Raw genomic sequence first — 10,776 nt, forward strand, 5'->3', positions numbered from 1 at the left:
CAACACAAAGACCTATTTAATTTCTATGTCAATTCTTAAAGGAATTGTCATTTAGCTTGAACTGTAATTTCTATTACTAAACTTCTTAATCTCAAGTAAAAATAATGATAAAAGCGTTTAGTGTCTTAAAAAATTGCCAAGCTTTGTTCTGAGTACCAGTTGCTATCAAGTCAGTCAATTCAAAAGGTTAGATAGGAAGCTTAGGGGGCAGTGAGTTGATGTTAATGGGGGAGGAACAACTCAGAAAAGAAGGGTGAGTGGTTGCACAACTTGAAAAGTGTAATCAAGATCACGGAATAGTACATGTAGAAATTGCTAAATTGCTGTATTTTCTGTGTATGTTTTCAACAACAGCAAAACAATAATTTTTTTTTTAAAGAAATCATTACTAAAAAAGGTCATTGCATTGCATGTGAGTAAGTGCAGTAGTATATGTCTTTAACAGTACCTCATCAGCCCCAGCTATTATTTTTTTCCTCAAAATTGCATCCTGCAGTTCTCAGTAATCCCAGCTCATAGGAGGTTATGTTATCCTCTGTTGTATGTCAGGGTGGTTCACTTCGATCCGTGGGTTTGGGAACATTTGTTGATATCAGAAAGCTGGCAATGTATTTATTCATCAATAGATTTTTCTGTATGAGGAGGGAGAGGGGAAGAGTCACTTGTGATGTGATTTGTCCATGATGAGGTCACGCTGAGACCCTGTTGTGTTTCTCACATAGGTTACCTGATACTTGGCCTGATTGCCATGCTGGTGGTTCTGGAAACTTTCTGTGAACTCCGCGAGCTGAAAAAATTCAGAAAGCTGTTCTATGTGAAGAAGTTCAAGGGCGAGGACCAATTGCACATTTTGGAGCACGACCAGCTCTCCTTCTCCTCCATCTCAGACCAAGCAGCTGGCCTGAAAGATGATCAGAAGCAGAACGAGCCCTTTGTGGCCACTCAGCTTTCCGCCCACTCAGATGGCTCTGCAAACAACTAAACGTAGGGCTTTGCTACCTGGTCTTAGAGCACCAGTGTCAGGGCAGTCAGCGGTAGTCTTCATTTTCTTCCTTTTTATGAGAATGTAAAAGCCACGATGATGCTATTTTAATAAATACTGTTTGCAGTATTTAAAAAAAAAAAAAAGAAGCAAACAAAACAGAACAAAAACAGCTTTTACTCTGGAGGGAGGGATATCTAATATCTGAGGAAACAGGATATGTACCTATCATTCATATGTGACAAAATGACCTAGACGTTATTATAGGCAAAGAATACTGGAAGCAGTTCAGCTATGGATAGAAGCAGGTTTTATACTTTTAAGTGGGGGAACTTAGGGTTTGCATTGAAATCATTTAGCTATTGACTAAATAGCAAAATTTATATTTAAAAGCAAAAAAGGCATAGAGATGTGTTTTATAAATAAGTATGTGTATGGTTTGCATGTACCTATACAAAGTGATTATTTTTGTAGAATCTAAGTTATAACCTACTATTTATAATGAATAGATAACCATTCAATATGTACATATGAAGTATAAATATGTTTATATCCTGTACATATGTTTTAGGTCACCAGATCCCAGTGTACTTCTTAACCCAAGGTATTAGATATATATTATTTTGATTTCTCTTTATACTAAAGAAATCCAGATTTCCTGCAATAAAATAAGGGGCATAATATCCTTAGGAGTGAATAACTACAGCATTCTACAACAATAAATGTTTCTACCCTCTTGAAATAGTAAAACATGCCTGAATCATTTGTGAACATTTCTTTGGAGGTGCACAAGTAATGAAGAATGCGATTTGTATAATGATTAATAACTTGTTTTGAAAGGGTTTTGTGATTTTTATAGCCAACTAGTATTAAAGCACAGAACTTTACCGTAAAAAAAGCCCCACATGAACAGATTATGTCAAATTAATTTGAAAACTTAATTTGTAAGCTAAAATAAACAAAAATCAAAGCTGCTTGCAATCCTATGCTTTATCAAGAAAAGTTTCCTTTCTTGTAGGTGATGTGTGCACTCCTTCGGGATCTATAAAGGCAGCATGGAAATGATGTTCACAAGAAACAATAATTTTAGAGGGGAAAATGAGAAAGATACTGGGGGATAACTACTGCTGAGAGCTTCATCTCCCATAGTTAGCTGCCCAAGAGGTGGTGCTTGAAGTGTTCCTGAAAATCAGTGCCCTGCCAATGAGCCATGCCTGCTGGGCACTCCATTTACGGGGTGGAATGCTCCCACGTTAGGCAGCTCACTCGGTAACCTTGTTCTCTTTCTGACTGAAGGACCTTTTGCATTATGTGGCATACCAGCCCTGTCCTGCTCCCTGCTGTGTTATCCTTTGACCATTGTATCCCCTGACTACAGTAGGCCCTTCTTGTATAAAATCATATCTTGTCACATAGCAGCAAAACCGTAGGATGCCTGGCCAGTGGGCACCCACCACCACCCATGGGGTCACCACGAGTCAGGGGCTATTCAACAGCAGTTCACAGCAAGAAGAAGGAATTACATTGATTGTGCAGTTCCCTGTGGCCTACGTAGCTCCTTTGCTGGTGAACACCGAGTCACCAGCAGATCCTTCTAAGTCCGAACATGTTGGTATGCTTTTCCTGAACTTGGGTTGGGCAGCCCCCCAGGTACATTTCCTTTCCTGACACTTCATTCCTTATTCAGTGTGTCCTGGGCAGGTAGATAATAACCTCAGGAATGGATTCACAGAATAAGACATGCTTCATTGCCATGGTTGTATGTGGGAAGTTCACGGTGATGGCTCTGCTTCCTACAGCATAGAGGCCTGAGGTAATGGAGGATGTAAACCAGAGAAACAGTGGGTCACACTTGAACAGTGTGGTTATATTTTATTCAGTGCAGGGGGTGACTGGTTTGCCATAACTGTTAATATAAGAGCTTTTGTCAGCTGCCATCGAGCTGGCTCTCAACTCATGGCGACCCCATGTACAACAGGATTGGACTATTGTGATGCATAGGGTTTTCATTGACTGATATTCCAAAGTAGATCTCCAGGCCTTTCTTCCTAGTATCTCTGAGTCTGAAAGTTCCAATAAACCTGTTGAGCATCTTAGCAACGTTCAAACCATCACTGAACCACCCCTTCAAAACTGGAAAATAAAGAAGAGTGTAAAGGAAAAATTCTGAATCAGGATGTCATTAATTATAGTATGGTACTTCACTTTAAAACTTTTTCTGATTCTGTATACACTAAACCTTGTTGTTCTTAGATGCGCTCAAATCAGTTCCGGCTCATAGTGACCCTTTGTACAACAGAATGAAGCACTGCCAGGTCCTGTGCCGCCCTCATAATTGTTGCTTTGCTTGAGCCCATTGTTATGGCCACTGGGTCAATCTATCTCATTGAGGGTCTTTCTGTTTTTCCTTGACCCTCTACTTTACCAGGCATGATTTCCTTCTCCAGGAACTGGTCCCTCCTGATAACATGTCCAATGTACATGAGACAAAGTCTTGCCATTCTCACTTCTAAGGAGCATTCTAGCTGTACTTCTTCCAAGACAGATTTGTTCATTCTTCCAGCAGTTCATGGTATATTCAGTATTTTTGCCAGCACCATAATTCAAAGGCATGAATTCTTCAGCCTTCCTTATTCATTGTCCAGCTTTCGCATGCATGTGAGGCGATTGGCTTGGGTCAGATGAACCTTAGGCCTCCAGGTGACATCTTTGATTTTTAACATTTTAAAGAGGTTTTTTGCAGTAGATTTGCCCAAGAAATGTCGTTTCATTTCTTGACTGCTGCTTCCATTGCCGTTGATTGTGGATCCAAGTAAAATGAAATTCTTGACAACTTCAATATTTTCTCTGTTTATCATGATGTCAGTTGTGAGGATTTTCTGTTTTCTTTATGTTGAGGTGTAATCCATACTGAAGGCTGTAGTCTTTGATCTTCATCAGTGTTTCAGGTCCTCTTTATTTTCAGCAAGCAAGGTTGTGTCATCTAATTATTGCAAGTTTTTAATGAGTCTTCCTCCAATCCTAATGCCACATTCTTCATATACTCCAGCTTCAGGGATCATTTGCTCAGCATACAGATTGAGTAAGTATGGTCAAAGGATACAAACCTGACACACATATTTTCTTATTTTAAACCACTCAGTATCCCCTTGATCGGTTCGAACGACTGCCTCTTGGGTTATGTACAGGTTCCACATAGCACAATTAAGTGTTCTAGAATTCCTTTTCTTTACAGTGTTATCCATAATTTGTTGTGATCCACACAGTCAGATGCCTTTGCATAGTTGATAAAACACAGGTAAACATCTTTCTGGTATTGTCTGCTTTTAGCCAAGATCCATCTGACATCAGCAATGATATCCCTCATTCCATGTCCTCTTCTGAATCCTGCTTGAACTTCTGGCAGTTCACTGTTGATGTACTGCTGCAACTATTTTTTAATTACCTTCAACAAAATTTTACTTGTATGTGATATTGTCTTAGCTGTGTTCTTTTGAGAAGCAAAACCAGTAAAACATAAATACATATATAGAGAGAGGGACATTGATATCAAGGAAACGACTGACACGATTGTAGAGGCTGGAATGTCCCAAGTCCATGGATCAGGATAGAGGCTTCTCCTGATTCACACAGCTGTGAGGGCTGGCAAACCCAAGATCAGCAGGTTGGAGAGCAGGAGTCTTGCTCACAGGCTGTGAAGGTCGATGAGTCTCAAGATCAGCAGGTAAGCTGCTAGCTCAAGTTCCAAGAACCAGAAGTCAGACAAACAGGAGGCAGCTGCAGAATCCAGAGAGGGCAAAAACCAGAATGTCCACTTAAATTTGAATGTAGGTGACACGCGCAAGGAAACTCCCATTCAACTGATTGGCTACTCACAGCAGATCCCATCATGGGGTTGATCATATATAAACACTAAGAATCATGACCCAGCCAAGTTGACACACAATCTCAACCATCACAGATATTAATGATGTTAGTTAAATAATTTTCACATTCTGTTGCATCTTTGGAATGGGCATAACCGGTTCTCTTCCAGCCGGTTGACCAGGTAGCTGTCTTCCAAATTTCTTGGCATGAAAAGTGAGCACTTCCAAGGATGCATCTGTTTGTTGAAACATCTCAATTGGTATTATCTCAGTTCCTGGAGGCTTGTTTTTCACCAATGCCTTCAATGCAGCTTGGACTTCTACCTTTAGTACCATCAGTTCCTGATCATATGCTAACTCCTGAAATGTATGAACATCGGCCAATTCTTTTTGGTACAGTGACTGTGTATTCATTCCATCAGCTTTTGATGCTTCCTGCATCATTCAATATTTTCCTCATAGAATCCTTCAATATTACAACTCGAGGCTTGAATTTTTTCTTCAGTTCTCTCAGCATGAGAAATGCTGATCCTGTTCTTCCTTTTGGTTCTCTAACTTGAGGTCTTTGCAAATTTCATTATACTTTGTCTTCTTGAGCTGCCCTTTGAAATCTTCCATTCACCTCTCTTATGTGATCATTTCATTCACTTTAGCTACTCTACATTCAAGAGCAAGTTTCAGAGTCTCTTCTGACATCCATTTGGTTTTTCTTTTCTTCCCATATTTTTAATGACCTTTTGCTTTCTTCGTGTATGATATCCTTGATGTCATCCCAAAACTCCTCTGGTCATTAGTAATAAATGTGCCAAATCTATCCTTGAGATGGTCTCTAAATTCAGGTGGGATATACTCAATGTTGTGCTTTGCCTCTCACGGGCTTGTTTTAATTTTCTTCAGCTTCAACTTGAACTTGCATACGAGCAATTGATGGTCTTTTATGCAGGCACCCCCTGGCCTTGTTCTGATGGATGATTTTTGAGCTTCTCCATCTTCTCTTTCCACAGATATAGTTGATTTGATCCCTGTGTATTCCATCCAGGGAGATCCATGTGTATACTCGCCATTTATGTTGTTGAAAAAAGGTATTTTCAGTGAATAAGTCATTGGTCTTACAAAATTCTGTTATGCAATCCAGTGTCATTTCTATCACAGGCCATATTTTCTAACTACTGATCCTTCATTTCCAATGTTTGCATTCCAATCACCAGTAGTTGCAGTGAATTTGGATTGCACATTTGATTAATTTAAGACTACAGAAGTTGATTAAAATCTTCAATTTCTTTATCTTTGGCATTAGTGGTTGGTGCATAAATTTGAATAATAGTCATATTTACTGGTCACCCTTGTAGGCATATGGATATTTTCCTATCACTGACAGCCTTGTACTTCAGAATAGATCTTGAAATGTTCTTTTTGACTATGAATGGGAAGCCATTCCTTTTCAATTTGTCATTCCCAGCATGGTACCCCATATGATTATCCAACTCAAAATGGCCAATACCAGTCCATTTCAGCTCACTAATGCCTACAATATAGATCTTTAAGCATTCCATTTCATTTTTGATGATTTTCAGTTTTCCTAGGTTCATGCTTAGTACATTCCATGTTCCAATTATTAATGGATGTTTGCAGCTGTTTCTTCTCATTTTGAGTCTTGCTACATCAGCAAGTGAAGGGCCCAAAATCTTGACTTCACCCACATCATTAAGGTCAACTCTACTTTGAGGAGGCAGCTCTTCCCCAGTCGTATTTTGACTGCAGAACACACAAGCCACCACAGTGAGACAAACTGACAGGCGAGTCGTGGCACTAAGCCTTAATGTTCTTCAAATTGTTGTTGTTAATGTGAAGGGTGAGGTACAAAAAGTGGAGCAAGTTCTGCCTACCCACTCCATCTGATGGGGAATGGAAGTGGAGTTTCTTGCTTGGACTGCTTTTGTCTCTGGCCAGTGGGCAGTTGCTGCCCTGTGATCTTGATGGAGAAGGATGTGGTATCTGCCAGGAATGTGGCCATCTGGGTCTTCCCTACAGAACAGAAACAGTGTCCTTTGGGGAGGTGATGAGGAGGCAGAGCTCAGGGTAGCCAAACTATGCAAAACCCAACATTTGGAACATTTAGCTGGAGGTGGGGGAGTGCAGAGTAGGAGGTGGAAGTGAATTCTAGAGAAGAGGGCTCTGAGTGATGTCTATAAACTAAAGGATCCAACTGCTGGACATGAGTGTTGTAGCTTGAGTTTATAATCCTAGGGAATGCCCTCAGGGGAGAAGAGTGGCAGAAGTCATTGTCATTCAAGGAGAAGACTGTGTGTGAACTAAAAGGTGACATGTTTCTGGTGGGGATGTTGGTCTCCAAGCAGCAGGTATACTCACCATGAGGAAAAGACAGAGCATCTTAGAGTGGAGGTTCTCACCTTCCCAGAAGTCAAAGGGAGTGTAGGCCAAGAGTTGGAAGACTGCTCCAAGAATCTTACAAAAGACATTCATGGAACAGGGAAAGCTTGGCCTGAATGACTCCATATCTGAGATTTTTTTCTTACTATATTAATCACAATCAAGATATTAAAAAGCGATTTGTTAAAAAGAGTGAGAAAGAAAAAAGGGGTTACTTTCTGAACAGATGAATTTGCTGTGATTTAAGGAAAAATGTCAATGATTGCTAAGCTGTGAGATCATTTTTTTCTTGCCTAAAAAACAGGCTCATACTTTCTGCAAACTTGCCCTATGGGCCTTTTGGAAAATTAATGATATACTTACAAATCTAGAGACCCTAAGGTAATTGAAATAGTCAATGCAAAACCTTTTCAACCCTTTAAAGTTATCAGCAGTACACTGATTTCTTAAAAAAAAAAAAAAACAGCTAGTATGTGTTTCAGATAAGGGTTAATTTTAAATTGGCGAAAACATGCACTGAAAGATAATAGGGTAAAAAACCCAACCAGTTGCCGTTGAGATGATTCTGACTCGTGGGGCCCCGTGTCTGTCAGTATAGAACTGTGCTGCATAAGGTTTTCAATCGCTGGCTTTTTGGAAGTAAATTGCCAAGCCTTTCTTCCAAGGCACCTCTGGGTGGACTCAAACCTCCAACCTTTCAGTTAGTAGTCGAGCACATTAACCATACCACTCAGGGACTAGTAGTAAAATATCTACAGTTTATTTTGGACTGCAACATAGCAATGATTGTGAGAATGGTGCAGGCCCGGGCAGTGTTTCATTCTGTTGTACATAGGTTTGCTATGAGCTGGAACCAACTTGACGACACCTAGCAACAACAGCTTATTTGAAATTCAGTGAGCAGAGCTTCCCGATTTTGTGGCATGTGAACATTCACCCTGTGATGCCCTTTTGTCAAAACCTTCAATGCTGAGAAGGTATGTGGAAAGTACTGATACCCTCTTTGGGCTGTAATATCAGAAATGTGTACACGGTCAAACAGATCATTCTTTGGAAAACTTAGTAACAAAAGTTTCTAAAAACATATTACCGAAATTGAAATGATAAAGCATTTACTTTATTTGACAATAATAAAATTTTAAATTTGTCTCTAATTAGTTTCTCCTGTAGTCATTTATTACTTTCTATGATATTTTACATTATGAAAATTTAATATATACAAGCCTTTTGTGTGAGGTAAGACACGAAATTGTTTGCTGATGATGATTTTCTTAAACCCTCACTTATCTGATATTTGCTCTCAGGCAACCTCAGGCTTCTAGAACCAGTAAAGAGCCTAGAAGTAAATAAAAATGCTCCTTAGTAAATGACAATGAGATACCATCTCACCCCGACATTACTGCATAAATCAAAAAAACAGAAAATAACACGTTAGAGGCTGTGGGGAGATTGAAACTCTTATGCACTGCTGGTGGGAATGCAAAACGGTACAACCACTTTGAAAAACAATATGGTGTTTCCTTAAAAGGCTAGAAATAAAAATACCGTAAGATCCAGCAATCCTACCCCTAGGACTATATCCAGCTGCCACACGAATAGACATACGCACACCCATGTTCATTGCAGCATTATTCACAATAGCAAAAAGATGGAAACAAATGCCCATCACCAGATGAATAGATAAACAACCTATGGTACATACACACAGTGGAGTACTAAGCAATGATAAGGAACAATGATGAATCTGGGAAACATCTCACAACATGGATTAATTTGCAGGACATTATGCTGAATGAAATAAGTCAATCACAAAAAGACAAATACTGTATCAGACCACTTATAAAAACATAGGAAAATGTTTCCATATGGAAAGAAATAATCTTTGATGGCTACAAAGGAGGGGAGGGAAAAACGCTAGATAGTAGGTAAGTGGCAACTTTGGTGAAGGATAAGACAGTACACAATACTAGGGAAGTCAGCACACCTGGGCAAAGGTGTGCTGACCAGGGCAAAGTCATAGAAGCTTCATAGACAAATCCAAACGCCCCGAGAGACCAAGATACTGGGCTGAGGGCTGGGGACCATGGTCTTGGGGGGTATCTAGATCAAATGGCATAGCATAGTCTATAAAGAAATTGTTCTATATCTTACTGTGGTGAATAGTGTCTGGGGTCTTAAAAGCCCATGAGGACCATCTAAGATACATGTACTGGTCCCATCCCACCTGGAGCAAAGAAGAATGAAGAAGACCAAAGACACAAGGGAAAGATTAGTGCAAAGGACTAATGGACCACAACTACCATAACCTCCACTAGACTGAGCCTAGGTCAACTAGATGGTGTCTGGTTACCACCACCCGCTGCCCTAGCAGGGATCACAATACAGGATCCAGGCAGAGCGGGGGAAAAATGTAGAACAAAATTCAAATTCACACATACACAAAAAGGTCAGGCTTAGTGGTCTGACAGAGACGGGAGAACCCCCAAGAGTATGGCCCGTGGACACACTTTTAACTCAGTACTGAAGTCGCTCCTAAGGTTCACCCTTCAGCCAAGGATTGGATACGATAGGGCCAAATATAACATGTGAGAAACAGGCATCGTAATTCAATTCATGCATAGGAGACAAGAAGGCAGGAAGGGACCGAAAAAAACAGATAAATGGAAACTGGGAACCCGAAGAGAATGTTGACACATCGCAGGGTTGGCAGCCAATGTCACAAAACAACTTGTGTATTTTTAATGAGAAACTAATTTGCTCTGTAAACTTTCACATAAAGCACAATTAAAAAAAAATGCTCTTAAGTATTTTTCACAGTCTGGCACTAAAGCACATTTACTAAGAGATAAGGCCCCTCTTTGCTTCACTTGAAGTTTATTCACACTTACTTTGCATGCAGTTCTAATAAAATTACCGATCTGGCTTCTCAACCCACAGTAAATGAAGGAGAGAGATGCTGCCCAGTAGTTCTCAAATTTTGTGTCTGCACACTGTTTAATATCATGTTTGGTGGCAGAAGTAAAGAAATTAAAAGTCTAAAGATATGTTAGCAATAATTACAGTGCCCTCACTAACAGCCTTAAATGAACATTGCCTCCCAGTTCCCATAAAAGCATCTCCAGTAATTATACCACGTATTTGGTCACCCTTTCATTCACAGTTTGACCACACTTGTTTATACTTAGTAAGAAAAATTGTCACCTATCCAGTGAACATGGCAATTATCTCTTACTCATAGCAAGTTTTCTTCACTCTAGGCCAAACAGCACTACATATTCAGGTCAATATGATTGTAAAACTCTGACTACTTATTTGTGGCAAAAATAAACCTTCCGCATTGGTCCAATATTGCTGGCACACCTGAGCGGCTTGTGGCTTGTGAGCATCCTGTGCCTCCCCACCAAGAACGCCTGTGTTAAATTGTTGTGTGCCGTTAAGTCAAGCTTGACTCGTAGAGACTCTAACAGAGTAGAACTGTTCCCTGTGTTAAATACTGAGAACAGCAGAAAACGTTGCTGACAGCCTAATGGGAAGGAA

The 10,776-nt window shown here is 40.0% G+C and overlaps 1 protein-coding gene across 1 annotated transcript in view; it reads left to right on the forward strand.

Annotated features, from left to right (window-relative positions):
• The window catches only part of KCNK1 (potassium two pore domain channel subfamily K member 1), a 59,065-nt gene extending 50,726 nt beyond the window's left edge, over positions 1-8,339 (forward strand). The window contains exon 3 of the mRNA XM_003410898.3: positions 723-8,339. Within this exon, the coding sequence (XP_003410946.2) occupies positions 723-982 (260 nt within the window). The 3' untranslated portion in view covers positions 983-8,339. The remainder of the gene's footprint in view (positions 1-722) is intronic.
• The last annotated feature ends 2,437 nt before the right edge of the window (positions 8,340-10,776 follow it).

This window comes from Loxodonta africana, chromosome 25 (assembly GCF_030014295.1).
Source record: "Loxodonta africana isolate mLoxAfr1 chromosome 25, mLoxAfr1.hap2, whole genome shotgun sequence".
Classification (NCBI taxonomy): domain Eukaryota; kingdom Metazoa; phylum Chordata; class Mammalia; order Proboscidea; family Elephantidae; genus Loxodonta; species Loxodonta africana.